Consider the following 19,431-nt stretch of genomic DNA (forward strand, 5'->3'; position numbering starts at 1 on the left):
TTGTGTTCATCTAGCGTAGATACGTGTGGGTTTTTTCAAAGGAGGGGGTCATTTTTGTGATTTTGCTTTAAAAAATACTCTTCATTCCTCTATAGTAGACTTGGATCTGGGCTTTTTAAATAGGCAGTTTAATACTTCATCACCTTTAAAATGTCTAAATGTTGAGTGTGTTAGAAAAATGGAGGGCGCACCCCTGCACTGCCTACCGAATCTTAACACACCTTCTCGGGGTCCTCGCGCGCGTGTGCGTGTGCGTGCGTGTTTTAAAACTTTCAAATTGAGACCCAGAAATGTATAAAATACCATTTTTTAGAAACAAAAACTACAATGTTTACGTAATACTATACTAATATGTAAAATGAATATTGTCGGTAGTGTTCACAATTAGGACCATTGTCCTATTGCTAAAATATATATGTACATCAAATAGTTTTGTTCGGTTCGGATAACATTGTTTTGAAATCACCATAACCTGGTATTTGTTAATCCAAACTTAGTGCAACCAGGCAACCAGCATTGCGATTTTTTTACACTGAGATTGTTTCTAGTTTAAAAATACCAAGGAAATTGTCTATGTATTGTCACCTTGGGAAAGGTAACCAAAATCATTGACTCTTCTTTGTCAAACCAAATATTTGTTATAGGAATTTTTTTTAAACCGTTACTGCTCCACGGTATCCTCTTATAATTGTTAGTTTGTAAAGGTGTACGCTGACAAGAAAACTACATGTCATTTAGTTGATCTAGTTTTATAGATGTAGATTCTATGTGTAACTCTTCGAAACCCATTTGAAATATTCATTGTGAAATAGCTGATGTGTTTAATAGTTACTTCCCTTCCCGTGCATGTTGAGACACGCCCACTTTCTGTGACCGAGAAATCGCAACCGGCTGTTACATTTGACATCGCTCCTCCTCGTTTATGGAAATAAAAATACTAATGTACACATACAAACAGGAACTTTGCTTCCGATAGCGAATTTTCAATGATGAGGGATATCGGGCATTAGTATTACTGGTATAAGATATTGGTTTGTAATACAAAAGACAGAAATACGCATTTAAGAGATTTTTTCGGAGGGGGTAGGAGCACCTGACGGCACCGAGATCCCAGCTGTGTCCGTGCCAGCCCTACAATCGGCTAATAATAGTGAGAGCATCGCACCGAGAGGTTCGCCTAGCAGACAACATGTCGGGTCGTGGTGGTAAAAAGAAACAGAAGATAATGTCGAGATCAGCTCGATCCGGGGTCCTTTTCCCTGTTGCCCGAATGCTCCGCTACTTGAAGCGAGACACTCATCACTTCCGTATCGGGGCCGGAGCCCCCGTCTACATGGCTGCCGTTATCGAGTATCTTACTGGTAAATAGCAACAGGACACACAATATCGCACACTGTATTGGTCACTGATGCATGTGCAGTAATGAATCTTACAATACGGTTGAGACATAATGTATGCCTCCATCGTGCATCTATCAATCTATTAATCACTACATATTGATACTTGTTGATTGAAATGTATTACAATTTCACCAAAGTGGTACACATCCTCATGACCTGTGGAGATGTGAGTTATCTCCCTTAGACCATTGAGTTGAATCTTTTTGCTCGTGTTATCAGTCGATAGAATGGCTTCCACTGGATTTCAATAATAGTATGATGATATTTATTTATTTAGAAATAAACTTCGTTTGATTATGAAAGTGACCTTTTATTAAACCTTGCAGGAACAATATGTTTTCAGACGATATTGTGGCCAAAGTAGGATGACTGAGCAAGTGATCTAAGTAACACGAGCGAATGAGCTGAATTCAATGCTGTTTTGAACAGTGTATCAAAACGTGGCGTCAACAAACTTATTGTGGAATTAAAGACTAATTTCTCAGACATTTACAATTCGGTGTAATCTATGACTACAGGATTGTACAACATATCAACCTAAACTATGATGTCGTTATATGAGTGATAGCATTGCAAAATTATAAAAGGAGAGTAAATATCAACTCGTCCAGATATATTAGGTGTGTATTAAATGTTAAATTCTGCCAATGTTAATCAGCATTGCCCTTCATGTTGTGAAGAACAATGGCATATAAATACTCGGAATGTAGATGAGCAGATATGATAGTCAAAGTTAAATTGTGCCTGTGTAGCAGTGTGTGAAGTCATCCAACAGATGACATCCTAACCTTGTCAGCTTGCTGGCGGGGTTAGCATCTTCAGTGATGTGGACAAGGTGTCTGACCTCTGATCAGAAGGTCCATGGTTTGAATCCCATCATGGGACATTTTATGGCCGCTATACCAGCAGGTGTGGTGCTCTCAGAGGACCAAATTTGGGTGAAGGGGTCATTTGTGTACAGAAATGTACCAAAACCAAAATCAGAATAATGGAATCCTAGGAAGAAACCATTCCGTCGCAGGATGCATTGCGCAATGCGCTTAACCAGTTCCTTGAACGCTTACATATGCATGATACGTCTTGGATGTCAAACTGCGGTAAACATTCAACCTGGCAGTGTGCCAAAGAAGACACAATTTATGGATAACAACTTCTTTAATACTGTAAAGGCGACGTCAAGCAAGACTGTCCTGCTTGACAACTGTATAAGGATCTGTACCGAAACGTCTGTTAACTTCAAAGTAATCAAACAATTCATGGCAGTATGTGTTATATATTTTACTCTCAGTATTTCCTTCCCATAAATGGATTTGACTGTCATACTGTTGTATGATATGCATTCAAGTGTGCAATATAAAATACGAGCATACACAGAGATGTACGTCATTACTCTAATGTTCCGCAATGCACAGCATTGTCCAGCATGCTCTCGTAATCAGGTGAACCGGAACTACAGCATGAACTGGTTTCGGTTTTGAGTTGAGGAATATGGACTCCTCCGCGTTTAGTGTACCGGGTACCTTCCTGTAAATTCTGATTTTGGCTTAGGTATATTTCTGTACTCTTAAACAAACCCTGGGTACATATTTGTTGTACTCGTACCGACAGCGACCCCTTCAGCCAAAGTTATGAAGGTGTAACTCCAGGACGGAACCTAGGATGTTGACAAGTAGGGGCTGCTACCCCCCTGTACACCATGCAGGAATAAGTCCGTGTATTTCTTACACACCCGTGAGAAACCCATTTGTGATAACTGCCACCAAACATGTGTGAGATGGAATTCCAGGCCGGCTACTCCATGGTGGTGACCTAGGGTCAGATTATGATAGATAGGTTTCCTGGTTGTAAGTATAATATTTCTCGTGCTTCAGCCGAATTCACATATGTTTGCATCAAAACTTTAGTGGTTCAGAGTGTTAATAAATGTTATTTGATATAGTAGAAACATTTTTGTTGCTAGAGCATTGCAAGTTAAGGGTGTGTAAGAAACAGATTACTGCACTCAAACCTGTCAAGCATTTATGACAACTTCCTGAGATAAATGGTATCTCTCTTTCTCTCTTACACACACACACACACGCACACATATACCACAACACCACACCAAACCACACCTTAACAAAACCACACCACACCACACCACACCACACCACACCACACCACACCACACCACACCACACACACACACACACACCTATTTTGTAATCTGTATATACTTGGAATCTCTGTTTCAGCTGAAATCCTGGAGTTGGCAGGCAATGCAGCACGGGACAACAGGAAAGGGCGGGTAACTCCCCGACATATTCTCTTGGCAGTTGCCAATGATGAAGAATTGCACCTGGTGAGTTTGTTCAAAACATGCCTCTGTTCACCCAGTGGTGGAAGGTTCCCAGTAGGATGAGAAGTGTCACTGTTAGTCTTTGCAGCCTAACTAGTCAGCTTGGTTGTATCCTCCCTAGGGAGCTGAGAATGAAATCAAGTGCACGCTGATCCATGGACAGGGGTAATAATGTAGTGCTTTGAGCCTATTTTAGGATGTGTATATGGCACATATTAAATAAGGGTAGGGGTGACTATTGAGGCATTTTTGACTATTGCGATAGTTAAAACAACTATTGCTATACTATTGCGATAGTGGCCCTACTACATTATGTATTGCGATACTATTGCGATAGTTTTCACTTGCAATTATAGCAGGCTTTAGCAGCATATATTTCAGCATTTTGACTGACACCATCAAAATAATTATAACTTTCTGATACTATTTGTAAAGAAAACAAGAAATGAGAAGAAAACAAGTTCAAATTAACCTCTCAAAAACATTTTAATACAAAATTTCACTTTATGGAACTGGTAAAGTCTTAGGTTACTGCAGTGTTTTAGTACCAATGTGAATGAATGTGATTGAATGACTGGTGTTTGACTATACAAACTGTCAAACTCTTTAATTGTCACATTGGCATTCACTGAATGACTAAATGCAATTCAACATATCAATTAGGAAACAAAGTTGACAAAAACTGACATGTGGCGTCCGCCATCTTGTCAATGTTGCCTAGCGACGAGTAGCTTAGGGACGTAACTCTAAATCAAGCAGACAAAGTAGTGCAATCCAAACGAAAGCACGACAGAGGTTAGATGATCATAGGAGTTGTTTCTATGTTTTTTAAGAAAGTTAATGTACCAAACAAATAAACCATCAAAACTATCGATAGTTAGACAAACTATCACCAATAGTATCGATTGTTTCAAGTTGCAATCGATAGTGTACTTTCGTGAGACTAGCTTTAATTCATCTGACTTTAGTAACCCAATGACTCTCTCCTTACAGTTGCTGAAGCACGTCACCATTGCCTCAGGAGGCGTTTTACCAAAGATACTTCCCGAGTTGATAGGGAGGAAGAAGGGGAACAAGTTCCCCAACTCCCTTCTTCCCCTGGGCTCCAAACCTGCTGCTGTTGCTCCCCCCAAACCCAAGAAAGCTAAAGTAGTTGACAGCTCAAGTCCCTCCTCTAGTGCCAAAGTGGCGAAGAAACCTTCACCAAAGAAACTTAGTGTTGTCTCAGTCAAAGGCAAGCCAAGCAAGGTCAAGGGAGGAAAGGTCAAGGTCAGTATTTTTCAATGCTTCCTCATTCGCTATGTACACTATATGGTATATTATGAAATGACATCTTGTTCAAGTGCATGGGTATTTTTGAAAAGGTTTTCTGTGAAGTTTGATATTCACCTTTTAAGGTGGGAAAGAGGAGACCTCATGTTGTTTGTTCATGGATTTGATATCATGTGTTGAAGGATGCAGTGTTTGAGAGTTTGTATCATCTGTTGAATGATTGATTGTTTGAGCATTGACAGCTGTTGAATAGTCTTTGACAGCTGACATCATTTTCGGAATGTATGAAGTGTTTGACTGTTTTTGATATGTATTGACGGGTAAGTGATCCATGTTTGACTGTTGGTCCCATGGTTTGACAGGTGAATGCTGGGGACAGCACGAACACCAAGATCGGCACCACCGATGCCAGTGGATTCACCATCTTGTCTGAGAAGAAGCTCTTCCTTGGACAGAAGGTAAGATGGAACCAATGATGTTGCAGTGAAAGTAGGGCCCACAGTGAAATCCACTCGTGTAGTTTATCAAGTCCAAAGATTTGTAGTAATATGATGTAGACTTGTATGTAGACAAGTCCACTGCATCATAGCACCTTGTTTGACTAAGGAGATGTATGGTAGGTGGTTCCATACACTGAGTGCAGTCATGTCTTAGAGCACCCTTTTGTCATCTGGCTGTATTGCTTAAACTTTCTGTTTTACTAAAACTCCTTTCTGCAATTGGGGTGCCAAAATGGTTGTGAATAGTTATGTCCCTTGGCTGTGTCGGGATCTGCATACAATGGCAGATTCCCTGTGAGGATTCTCAATTATAATAGGCCCCTAGTGAAATAAGCTGGTCGTAAAAGGTCATTGAATGGATCAGGATCTCGGCCTTAGAACCTTTGTTGATTTCATGACATCTTACCCTAATGGTGTGGATCATTACTTGCTCATAATGTCAATCACTGGATTGTCCAGATTAAATTATTTACAGACTGCTATCATATAGATGGAATATTGCTGAGTGTTGCGTTAAACCCCAAACAAATTCTGTTTGTAGATGACTGTGCTCCAGGGCGACATTGTGAAGATGACTGCTGATGCCATCGTCCATCCTACCAACTCCACCTACCACATGGGCGGGGAAGTAGGTGAGTACAACTTGCCTGTGTAGATTCACTATCATTGATGTTTTAGCTCACCTGAAAGTCAAACGATCTTATATCATGGCCTGTTCGTCCATCGTAGGTCATAAACATCTTCTCAGAAACTACCTAACCAATGAAGCTGAAACCTAATAAATGTGACACCCCAATTTGCTCAAAAGGTTTGAATGCAAGTTTCAATACGGCCACCATGGCAGCCAATTTGAAAAAGCTAATTAACTTCTCTGAAATGAAGGAGCTGGTTTTTGCCATGTATGTCTTGCATTATGATGACATCCTATTTTGTTCAAATCATTGCATTTTAGTCTTCAGAAGTTATGTAGAAAATATTTGAGAATTATTCTTGACAGTTACTTTCGTTAAGTGGCTACGTTGTTGTTTTTGGGACCAGAAAAAGATTCTGTAGAAAGGGGTCGGCTTATGTCGGCTTGGTAAAAAAACTACATCATATTGCTTCAGGTGAATGAACAACGCTATGACAAACTTTGTCAATGAAAATGTGAAATTTGCGATTAAACATCACCAGACATGATAATTTACCATTTTGATTATATTTCTTGTTATGCTAGGCATTGTTTTATATGCAGGGATAAAGATTACCTTGGTATTGTCTCGTTAACTTGCGTAATTCAATACGGACTTGTTGATATTCTATTTCCGATGACAGATCATGACGAGACGTAGTTTTAGGTTGGGGGTCCGGTTTATCTACCGCTCATAATATTTTGATACAGATTTCAAGGACCAAGTTAACACCTCGGCTTATCTATAAGAACAGCTTATCTACAGTTTCCAGAGGAGTCGGTGTGCGTGTATCTGTGGTATGTGTGTTGTGTTGTATACAGATATGCTTGGGTTAGGTAAATGTGTCTGTTGTCTTGTACACATTAGGTGTCTGCTAGGGTTAGATACAATGTCTGTCTTCTTTGTTCTTCAGGTCAGGCAATGGAGAAGGCCGGAGGAAAGGAGTTCCGGCAGGAGATCGACAACCTTCAAACAGCGCACGGACCCATTGATATTGCAGGAGGTAATTATTGTCATACTGGTGACCTGGGTTAGACCCATTGATACTGCAGGGGGTAATTATTGTCATACAGGTGACCTGGGTTAGACCCATTGATACTGCAGGGGGTAATAATTGTCATACAGGTGACCTGGGTTAGACCCATTGATACTGCAGGGGGTAATAATTGTCATACTGGTGACCTGGGTTAGACCCATGGATACTGCAGGAGGTAATTGTTGTCATACAGGTGACCTGGGTTCGACCCATTGATACTGCAGGGGGTAATTGTTGTCATACTGGTTACCTGGGTTAGACCCATTGATACTGCAGGAGGTAATTGTTGTCATACTGGTTACCTGGGTTAGACCCATTGATACTGCAGGGGGTTAGTATTGTCATACAGGTTACCTGGGTTCGACCCATTGATACTGCAGAGGGTTAGTATTGTCATACTGGTGACCTGGGTTAGACCCATTGATACTGCAGGGGGTTAGTATTGTCATACTGGTGACCTGGGTTAGACCCATTGATACTGCAGAGGGTTAGTATTGTCATACTGGTGACCTGGGTTAGACCCATTGATACTGCAGGGGGTTAGTATTGTCATACTGGTGACCTGGGTTAGACCCATTGATACTGCAGGAGGTAATTGTTTACATACTGGTGACCTTGGTTAGACCCATGAATACTGCAGGAGGTAATTGTTGTCATACAGGTGACCTGGGTTAGACCCATTGATACTGCAGGGGGTAATTGTTGTCATACAGGTGACCTGGGTTAGACCCATTGATACTGCAGGAGGTAATTGTTGTCATACAGGTGACCTGGGTTAGACCCATTGATACTGCAGGGGGTTAGTATTGTCATACTGGTGACCTGGGTTAGACCCATTGATACTGCAGGGGGTTAGTATTGTCATACTGGTTACCTGGGTTAGACCCATTGATACTGCAGGGGGTTAGTATTGTCATACAGGTGACCTGGGTTAGAACCATTGATACTGCAGAGGGTTATTATTGTCATACTGGTGACCTGGGTTCGACCCATTGATACTGCAGGAGGTAATTATTGTCATACTGGTGACCTGGGTTCGACCCATTGATACTGCAGGGGGTAATAATTGTCATACTGGTTACCTGTGTTAGACCCATTGATACCGCAGGAGGTAATTGTTGTCATACAGGCGACCTGGGTTAGTCCCATTGATACTGCAGGAGGTAATTGTTGTCATACTGGTGACATTGGTTAGACCCACTTATACTGCAGGGGGTTAGTATTGTCATACTGGTGACCTGGGTTAGACCCATTGATACTGCAGGGGGTAATTATTGTCATCCTCATGACCTGGGTTAGACCCATTGATACTGTAGGGGGTTAGCATGTCTACTGGTGTCCTGGGGTTAAAGCCAATGACCCATCAGAGGGTTCATTTTGCCATTCTGCTGACTTGGACGACTTTGTAGAAGTGATCTTAACTCTACATCCAGTTATGTTTGTGTTCAGTATTAGAGTTGCAATAGCATTAGCACTGAGATATTTCTGTTAAAGTGGGAATTTACTATCTGTTGTTCACATTTAATATCGCAAATCCAATTCTGGAGCTGATGAATGTCTAACCTAAATGAACGTCATGTGGTATTCAGTGTGAATTGTGAATTTAGTACCATTGTCAGCTTAATAACATTATACATTTCAGCGGCAATGTGCCCAGGTCGTAATTTCCCAGCCAAGTATGTTGTCCATGTGAACAGTCCGTCTTGGGGTTCTTCCAACTCACAACAGCAGCTAGAGAAAGCTGTCAAGAACATTCTAACTCTCGCTGATGAGAAAAACCTCAAGTCTTTAGCTATACCTTCCATTGGGAGTGGGAAGTGAGTGGCTTCATCTGGTCATGTTACAGGCTCACAACAGTGGATGATGCTCAAGGCATGGAATATATCAGTGTCTTCAAATCATAGTTATTTTCATAGAATTTATGAAAATAAGTCATTTTCTAATGTGATAGCATTCAGAGGACATTTTCTTCAACTCATTGTGAACAAAGTTTTTCGGGCATCCGAGGAGTTGCTATCCATATCTTTCTTGTGAGATTTCTTTTTGCAAAAAACATGTATAAGAGGAAGGCCTATTAATTGCATATCTAGATGCTTGTCTTGCCACTGTTGTCATTTGTCTGTACATGAACCTAGAGATACCTAACACAGGTAATGCATCTAGTTCTGCAACCAGCAGACAGAAATGAAATTGTCATCATTGCTTTCTGCTTCTCAGGAGAATGTCAGTGTTGGCTGCAGAACTTGATGCTGCTGTCTGTGTGGTGTTGTTATCATGGATTGACTTTGGTTGTTTGTTTGTTCAGCTATGATCAGCCAAGGCTTCCACTTCCCAGCAAAGTATGTTATCCATTGTAACGGCCCCACATGGAAAATGGATAACCCACAGCAATTGTTGGAAAAAGCAGTCAAGAACTGTCTAACTTTGGCTGATGAGAAAAACCTGAAAAGTCTGGCCTTCCCCTCTGTTGGAAGTGGGCGGTAAGGCACATCAGTTACCTATACCTGTAGCATAGACTGTTAACACTGTTTGGTTGGTTCTTAACATGCACTAACACCTTCCCCACCCCTTCTGGTGTTGATGACCTCTCAATCCTTTCTGATGTTGATGACCTGTTTGGACAACGTCTGATAGGTTGGCACCCAACATGCACTAACACTTGCCCCACACCTTCTGGTGTTGATGACCTCTCAATCCTTTCTGATGTTGATGACCTGTTTGAACAACGTCTGATGGGTTGGTACCCAACATGCACTAACACCTGTCTAAACACCTGCTGTTGAGACCCATGAAGATCCAGTTTTAGAATAGGTCTTAAGCATCCCATGTCATAAAAGGTGACTAAAGGAATTGGGTGGTCGGGCTCGCTGACTTGGTTGATGCAGTATCCCAATTGTATCCCAACTGTGATGACCTTTCATCTGCTGACGACTGCAACTAACACTTGGTTCAGAAGCCCTTCTGATCTTGATCTCTCATTGGTCAAAACCTTCTCATGTTGATGGCCCCTCTGAAAGCCTTCCAATTCTTATGACCTCTTTCAACACATTCTCTGATGACGACCGCAATCAACCCATCCTGAATTAGATGGCCTCTCTAAAAACCTTCCCATGTTGATGGCCTCTCCAAAAACTTTCCAAGACAAATGGAAACAGTTTTGATGCCACTTTGGATGCCTTAGGACATGCTTGGACTGATCACAGCTGAACAGTTTTTGATTTCTGTTTTTTTAAATTTTATTACATCTCCACTGTTTTACATTCTGCACTTTTACATCTCATGATTTCATTTCCCTAAGATAATGTATTCAACACTCAATTCATCACTGCTATTTTGTAGGGGTAGGGGGTATGACCCAGTCATCTGAGACTCTGCAATTCTGTCGGAGTTGCTTCACTTAGCCATACCAGGATCCAATAATCATGGGATTGAATCTCAGATTTGCCCAGGTTATGATCCTTGGTTTGTCAGCACCATGCTAATGTTTGTAGGTTTTACCAAAGTGGTAAATGCTTCCAATATATGTCATTGTTAGAATTGATCTTCAGCAACTCATGCTTGTCGTAAAGAGGCGACTAATGGGATCTGGTGGTCAGGCTCACTGACTTGGTTGATGCATGTCATCTTATCCCAGTTGTGTAGATGAATTCTCATGATGTCAATCACTAGATTGTCTGGTTCAGACTTGATTGTTTATAGACCATCACCATTTAGCTGGAAACTTGTTGAGTGCGGCATTAAACAATGAACAAATAAACATAAGGACTGCCAAAGTTAACATCCATCATTAGAGTTGCCAGTTTTCCAAGAGTTCATGCAATCTCATTAAAATCAGATCCTAGTTCTCACTACAGCTAAGTAAGCGAGAACTAAGATCTGATTTTAATGAGATTGAGAGTTCATGGCACTTAAGTAAGATGTCTGGTGTAGCTTTTCACTGTGATTCACATGAATGTACAATGCAAATACAACTGCACTCACCAACCACAGACAAACTTTTTCCCCTCACAGTACTCATTCTTGTATCCTAGCGCTGGGTTCCCGAAGCAGACGGCAGCTCAGATCATTCTCCGCGCCATCAGCAACTACTTCATGACAGTGATGACGAGCTCGCTGAAGCAAATCTACTTTGTACTGTACGACATGGAGAGTATTGGAATATACACCAGTGAATTGGCGCGACTCGACTCCTAATGTGCCCCTTATGTTTTCATTTCTTCATCTTATTGAATGAATCATATGTCCTGCTTGCCTGGACATGATGTTAACATATTTTACATCAACACTACAATAGTTGAAAATACATACTGTTTGATTGGTAATGAAATGATATGGCTTACAAAATGTTAATGTGCTGTTGCATTGACTTTGCAGACATAAAATGTTCTAGTTTCACCATTTTAAGGCATCTTTTTTAATGAGCAAACAAAGTTAGGGATCATGAATTTTGGGGGAAATATTTTTAGGAAATTGTTGGCTCAGTCTTCACAACAGAAGTGAGGTCATCCCAAAAAATATTCACGATCCCGGACGTTTTTTGTTCAGTATGTCCACGCAAGGGATGCATTTGTATTCAGTCAAAGGGGCTGCGTGTTGTCATCTTCATATGTTAATAATGACATAATACCTTGCTGTATATAGTCAAGCCAAGCACTCATACCCTAAAGACTTGTCTCATTGTGTGATTCACAAACAGACACGCATCTGTCCAGGCAAGCAGGTCTGTCCTCACTCTGTGTTCATGTAAAATTCATGTGAGTGAAACTGAGGCCACACAAGCAAGGTCAAGGTCATAACAGAATGTCTACGCTTCCTACGCATTTTCAGGCAACTAATTACACTAAAAGACATGAAACAGATTAGATTTGTTATTTATTGAAGGATATTAATGATCTATTGACATGAAAAATAAACAATTATAAGTTGTTAATATTTGAAAAATGGATAGTGTAATATGTTAATTTTGTTTAATTTATTTTGTTTTTGTTTATGTTTTATTAACAAATGATTAAAGGAAAATGTTATATTGTTTTCAATAAGCTATATCTATATTCACTATGACCTTGATCATCTTTATGTGGATGTTTATCAAACTTGTTTCTGTGCATTTGACAATTTTCTGAAGGGCAGCCTGTCAGTTAGGTTCTTTGAGAGGGAGACTTGTTTAGTTTGTTCTGTTACGCCCAAAAGAATCTGTTTCGGATAACCAAGACTGGTTATTCTCTGGCTTTGATGTTTTATATTTGCCCAGTACTAATATCAGTGTAATATTTTATGCACTTGGTGGCCACTTCCTCTCTCACACTGCAAAGCATGGCAAAGCCATGTACTAGCTTTAGTTTCACAAATATATATGTTGTCAGTGTTTCACATATTCATGAAAAAAATGCATTAATTTCATGAGAGTACATTCATGAGTTGTTTTTTTTAACATTGAACGTGCATTCGAACATTCTAGTTTGCTCAAGTGAAGGAATAATCAAGATGTACCACATTCAGCACATAGCATTGGGATTTGTCAACCTTATTTTAGGTGGTATTTTGAGATGTTGTTTTGCATATCAAACTTGTGAATATGCTGTTCGGGATTTCCAGTTTCATTGTATCAAGATGGTCTTTGACTCATGTTATGAGTTTTGCATTACACAACCGACAACAAATAAGGGAACTAATAATTTTAATTTATCGTTTAGGTTACATTTACAATACCGTGGCGTTGCATCTGAACTCAACAACAAATTACAATGAAATTTCACCATCACTGAAGCAGTTGAGCTAAGAACATGCTTAAAATACCTCCGAGACATGAACTAATAAAATGGCAAATTGTGGGTTCGAAAGAGGAAGAGACATCACTATCCCAAGTTGCCCGACGTTTAACAAATGAAAAAGTGCATGTTCCCCTATTTTTTGTCAGTAGTATATAAAGAAAACCAAAACAACATTCAAATTTTTCTTAACAAAAAGTTATAAACCTAATTAGACAATAACATCTTTTTGACTTTTGATACTTTTAAATACTTCATGTTTTCAAAGCCATGCATCATTTTGTCAACATCTTGAGATGTCACCTTGTCAGGATTGCATAATGTGGACACTACTTATCATTTAAAGGTGCAATTCTGTCTCTTTAAATGACACCGCTGCCAATGCATGCAGAAAAAAAACTAGCACATTATACAATTCTTAGCAAATACTATGTTTGGGATAACACTTTCTTTGTATACAATTCTTAACTTTCTCTTTTAAGATTCATCAAAGGCTGAGTTAGCAGGCAAAGCCTTCTTATGTCATTAGGGTTTGTTTTGTCTCACATTCTGCTAACTGTTCATGCCACCTACATCAGAGTTACCATCCTCGATTGTCCAGGGTATTATATATCCATTCTGTTATGATTAATGCCCTTGATCCATTCATTACCATGGCTTCATTTAGGAAATGATGTCACCATTTCCATCTGTGTTATCAGTAACTTTGCGCAGATTTTCTCGCACTCACTACGCTCACAAGTGAATTTTGATTGGATGGCTGTATTTAGTATCGTATATTTAGAATCGACTCAAAACATTATTATGTTGAGCTGCTGGAGTTTTTCCAATACAATTCTTATTTCAGGTCTGTATTTGCCTTAAAGGTCGTGTGTCCCCAACTCTAGTGTTGAACAGACACCATCAGGTGTACATGAATATTAAGTTACAAAGATTCATGGTTGGTGGGGTAGATTAGTGGTTAAAGCGTTTGCTTGTCATGTCAAAGGCCCGGGTTCCATTCCCCACATGGGTGCAATATGTGAAGACCTATATTTCTGGTGTCCCCGGCCATGATAATGCAGGAATGTTGCTAAAAGCGACATTAAACCATAATCACACATAATGAGTTACCTAGATTAGTGTGTAAGAGCTTTGACTTGAGAATGGATCAAAATCAGTGATCAAATAGTTTTTCAAAGTGTTCAGAACCCTTGACCATAAGTTAAACAGCCATTGACAAGAATTTCAGTAAAGCTAAAATCAGGACACAAATAATTAGAACTGGAAGTGTTTTAGGACCACTCAAAGATAGCCTTTCTACCGGTCTACTGCGACCATAGCTTACCATCGCTTACAATAGCTTACCATAGCTTACATAGCTTATAGTGTCCTATGAGGGATAACAGAGCAGATGTATGCGGTAATTGTACAACAATTACCAATGTAATTAGTCTCTTCTGTTCAGTAAAGGAACTGACCATTTTATGATCTGTGAGGGCTGGGAGTTTTACAGACAAAATGGTTTCGGTCACTGCTGTAAGACAAATTTTTGTTTTTTCTCAAAGGGTAAGCCAACAACTTCCCTTTAATTCCATAACACATTCTCTTTTAGGGCATACAGCATATCCAGGTAACGATTCATAGGCAAAATTATTTTTATTCAGTCATTATTGAACAAATTAATTTGTTTTAGATCTCAAGGCTCCCCAGAATGTGAAATGGGTGGTTCCTTTACTCAAGTGTTTGAGATAATCGTGTATTATGATTGTGTTATGATAGTGTCTACTGTAGAGGACTGCATGTGTTTCTATTTATTTGTTGAGGTGAATGAACAATCTATGCTGACCGAGCGGCACGAATGTGTATTACATCCCACATGTTGTATATCACCCATTACTACCATCATTAATCATTACTCCATGCAAGACGGTTATCATGTGCTACATGACATATATATCCATGCATATATCCTCTACGGGGAACTGATACAGCAGCATCGACCTGTACACTTGCCGATACCATACATCATCCTGCATTGGCTGTATCGTCGTACGACCAATACGTAAAAACACTTAAAACATTTAAGATTACAGAATTATCTAGAATTATGCACTGAAACTTTGTTAACTTGGGATTATCAGAACAATTTTTTTTAGTGAAAGCTGGACAGTGCTTGTGCACGAGGGCTGCGCTTACAAGTTCCATTGAAGTCTTTCAAACCTCTGCTTTTTGACTAAATGTTATGATGGTTTTTTGAAACAGGCTCAAGGCCATAAAGTTAGGCAGTATATCCAATAAAGGATGTTAACAAGATCTATCTAGACCTTGAAAGAATTCAATACAGTGAAACTCTGTTATTCTAGAAAAGCCATCTTCCAGACTGTTCCAGGGGCAGTCGGGTAGCCTAGTGGTTAAAGCGTTTGCTCGTCACGCCAAAGACCTGTGTTCGATTCCCGACATGGGTACAATGTGCGAAGCCCATTTCTGGTGTCCCCCGCCGTGATATTGCTGGAATATTGCTAAAAGCGGCGTAAAACCGTACTCACTCACTCCAGACTGTTCCTCTTACCAGCGGCTATATTTATTTTAAGGAGAATTATCCCTGACTTATTTTTCTGGAAATGTGTTATTCTGGACAATTTTAGCCATCCTGGGTTTGATTGTTGGTGTATCACGACTTGTATCGGCAATATGTAAGATACGATGCGCTGTCTTGGTGCCCCCTATCATCCTAGCCCAGTCCTGACAAAGCACTGTTGTGCCAGTGGAATGATCAAGGATGTGCAGTCTTATTCAAATTAGATGTTATATTCCCATATGATACCTCTGCATGAACATCTGACAACACCTTGAGTCGAGTCAGGTTGACTTTCTAATCTGCCAAACAACGTTGAGGCTTCTAAATTCTCTACATGTCAGTAGAGCATTCAGACCCACATGTTGGACTTCTGTATATCGAAAATGGAGTTAAACATTCAGGTCTGAATAACAATGGCGGCATGATTATTTTGATGATATTGTTGTGGATATGTTATAGACCTGGTGCCATGGTGTCTACACCAGCGAAGGAATAATTTTGTTTTGTGTTGGTTTTCTTAACACAAGTCGAAATTTCTGAATCAAGGTCGTAGGGAATTGAAGCGAACTTGATCCAGGCAGCTGACATCTGATTACCTCAAAACCCACACATCCTTCATTTAGATTTGGAGGTCAAAGTTCACTCAGAGTTCACCTAATGTAACGACCTTCTATGGAAGGGTTATCAGAACTTCACGCAGAGAGGTATCGTATCGGAGTACATAATCTGACTTCAGTGAGATTTATGCATGTGCAGTCTACATTGGCAACAGGATGGCAAAGAACTTGTACATTAACTATACACATGAGCAAGTGTTATGGGGGCCATGGTTTTATTGGACCACCACACTTACATGATGAGGTTTGTGTTTTCCGACTGCAAGATGCTGATATTAATGCCTCTCACAAATCACTTACCGGACGGTTCAAAGATTGATCACTTAATTGCACACTAGAGGTATTAGCAAATAACTGTGTGAAGTAATGTTCTTAGGGTGATTGTCTTTCCTTGTTTTCTGAATTTGACTTTTCTAAATTTTACATAAGCACAACAATAAGTTAACATTGTGTTCATCTTGTATACTTATCTAACACAATTTTTGCAGGAAGATCTGTTATAACTGTTATTACCTGTTTTTTAAACACCTGAAAAAGGATAAACAGGCATGTAGGAAATAATATCTTTGGTATATTAATTTTAACCACCAACACATCAGACCACAGTTTAGTTTCCCTGACTAGAGGTCATTTGAGCTTATGTCAGGGCCTGTTTGTCCGTTGTCCATCAAAACATTTCAGAAACCACTTGACCAAATGAAGCTGAAATTACACATACCGGTACTTCTTCCCACTAATGATGACACCCCAATTTGTTCAAGTGTACAAATCCAATCTGCCACAGCAGCCATATTGAAAAATCAGAGTTTGTTAAAAATTTAATGAAAATTGGCATTTGTTTTTACCTTCACTTTACTATGCTATTAAATACTCTCAAAGGGCATATTTGGCTGGGGGAGCTGAACTTTGGCATGTATGTTTCCCCCTATGATAAGATCATATTTTGTTTAAATCTTAGAATTTCGTGTTAGCTTTTAGTCCTTGATATTTAAGCAGAAATCTTTTAACATTTTAACATCAATGCAGACCGCAAAAAGATTTTTAGTGTCTATTTTTGTTGACTACGCATATCAAGACAAGCTATAGTGCCAGGACACAATTTTACTTCTTGCCCCTTTTAATATTGACCTAGAAAGTCGGCTAAATGAAAAATTTGTCAGGTATCAACAAAATGTGCAAAATATTTTACGAAATATATATCTGTATTTGAAATGTATTCTCAACTTACCAGTAGAGAAAGTGTTGTACAGTATGGACTTGTTGCTGTTTGAAGAAGGGAGTGACAACAACGTGCTAGTGATAAAGATTGTTAACAGCATAAAAAGCAATGTTCTTGTTGATATTTATAGGAAATAATCTTTTTTGTTTTGAATTTAATATATTTCAACTTGTTGATTTCATCTGTGATTTATCCTTAAGCCAATTTGTTATAATCGTAGATAGATATTAATTAGTTCTTGTATTTTGTTACAAATTGAGAATTACAAGCTTGATATATTTATCATTTTAAATATGTTGTGAGACAACTTTTCTGTATGATTAATGAATATTCTGCACAACTTTTGTTAAAATTGAACATCAGTCATAGTTAATTGTTATGCATAATATTTTCAGATATTTTTCATTTCCAAGTCATTTTCAAACTATGAAAACAATCCTCTAATGTGGAAGTGTTAAGTTTTAGTTTGTTGTTCAAGTTTCAAATATTGTTGATGGGAATGATTTGGATGTCTATCAGTTGTTACTGCTATTAGCTTTATCAATTAAGACATTATTAATCTGTCAGTTCCCAGTTTACATAGTAAAGACAATATGTGTTCAGTTAGATACTAATGTGCTTCAGGAGGAATAGGTTGGACTAAACGTATTAACTACTGTTGTTGAATAAGAAGTGGTGTGTTTAGAGTCTGCTCGTGTAGAACTAATTCGACTTTAGACCACTTACTACTGAGAAACAAAGTTAAGAAAAAACACAACACACCAATTGGATCTGTGGATCTGCAGAATGTGTTTAACATCAACAGGGTGGAAGGTGTGCCCGTGGGCCAGTCTGCTGTGTTTTCACCGACTGCTACGGCGCATGTGTCGAGTCATGACACATTGACGAATACACGTAGAGAACTCCACATGCCCTACGTCACATGGAAATGAATTCTTCCATCGTATGCACAACACCTACTGTCTCAGAACACGCACCAAGTTTCTCAAGTTTGTTTAGCAGTATGAGAACATATTTTTACTTCACTGGCAATAAATAACGTTAACATTTTCAACTCGAATGAGTTGGTCTACTGTTCATTAGCCTGCCTTGTTTCTGTGTGGATACAGTATTGTATAGTGAGAATTGTTTCAAGAGTGGTATTGTTACAGTAGTTGTTGATGAAGCATTCAGTCTCTGTGTGCAGACTCCGCTTGGATGGATTGTGTATGGTGGAATAAAATTATAACATCTCTTGCGTGTTGCTCGGTACTCTCTCGTGTTGCTGGTTACTCTCACTTTGCAGGACCGCCTCCGTGGTCTAGTGGTAGAGCATCCGCCTGGAGAGAGGAAGGTCTGGGGTTCGTTCCACGACCGCGTCATACCAAAAGACGTTAAAAGATGGTACTTGTTGTTACCCTGTCTGGCGCTCGGCATTAAGGAGCTAAAACAAGGACTGGTCGGCTCGGAGTCAGTATACTGTGTCTGAGTGGGGTATTCATGTTAAACTGCGGCATGGTATCTCAGTGAGCTAGCACTATAAATCGGCATCAGTCCGGACTAGTACAAGCAGCCACACAAACACACACATGACATGCACGTCGCTATATAAGTGCAATAATCTTGGACGCGACGTTAAACCCCATTTCACCTCTCATTTTGCAGCACTGATGATCAACTCTGTAGGGCTCCGACAGGTACTCAAGTACACAAGATAGGGTCAGGTTTGTCAAGGACCAATGGTGACAAGTTTGATAACTCACATCTTACTTCTCTACTTCTCTAACATGCATATGGCAGACATGGAAGACAAACTGTACAGTGTCTAGACATGTCTTGACTCAAATGATGCGGAGAAATAATGGCAAATAGTGGCATTTTACCATTGAAACGTTTTTGGGACATGTTTTGCACCGCACTCAGCATTATTCCAGCTATATGACGGCGGTCTGTAAATAATCGAGTCTGGACCAGACAATCTAGTGATTGACATCATGAGCATCGATCCACGCAATTGGGACCGATGACATGCATCAACCAAGTCAGCAAGCCTGACCACCCGATCCCGTAA

General features: G+C 39.6%; 1 protein-coding gene across 2 annotated transcripts; it reads left to right on the forward strand.

Moving 5' to 3' along the window:
* The first annotated feature begins 1,103 nt into the window (after window positions 1–1,103).
* Window positions 1,104–18,614, forward strand: LOC124141119 (core histone macro-H2A.1-like). Of its 2 annotated transcripts, none has more exons than XM_046509017.2 (8): window positions 1,104–1,361; window positions 3,635–3,741; window positions 4,732–5,007; window positions 5,373–5,468; window positions 6,052–6,142; window positions 7,095–7,184; window positions 8,860–9,034; window positions 11,249–18,614. In XM_046509017.2, the coding sequence occupies exons 1-8, from the start codon at window positions 1,190–1,192 to the stop codon at window positions 11,409–11,411; spliced, it is 1,170 nt and encodes a 389-aa protein (XP_046364973.1). In that variant the 5' UTR covers window positions 1,104–1,189; the 3' UTR covers window positions 11,412–18,614. The 2 variants fall into 2 exon arrangements, with proteins under 2 accessions (XP_046364973.1, XP_046364974.1); XM_046509018.2 differs by lacking the exon at window positions 8,860–9,034 and adding an exon at window positions 9,523–9,697.
* The last annotated feature ends 817 nt before the right edge of the window (window positions 18,615–19,431 follow it).

The sequence above is a fragment of the Haliotis rufescens genome, unplaced genomic scaffold (genome assembly GCF_023055435.1).
Source record: "Haliotis rufescens isolate VD_foot unplaced genomic scaffold, xgHalRufe1.0.p SCAF_11, whole genome shotgun sequence".
In the NCBI taxonomy this organism is placed as follows: domain Eukaryota; kingdom Metazoa; phylum Mollusca; class Gastropoda; order Lepetellida; family Haliotidae; genus Haliotis; species Haliotis rufescens.

What these genes read in the sequence shown, in the direction of transcription:
- LOC124141119 (XM_046509017.2), top strand. Translation starts at nt 1,190, where the DNA reads ATGTCGGGTCGTGGTGGTAAAAAGAAACAGAAGATAATGTCGAGATCA. An exon ending in CGTTATCGAGTATCTTACTG is followed by an intron (nt 1,362 to 3,634) that starts GTAAATAGCAAC and finishes TCTCTGTTTCAG; the next exon opens with CTGAAATCCTGGAGTTGGCA. An exon ending in AGCTCTTCCTTGGACAGAAG is followed by an intron (nt 5,469 to 6,051) that starts GTAAGATGGAAC and finishes TTCTGTTTGTAG; the next exon opens with ATGACTGTGCTCCAGGGCGA.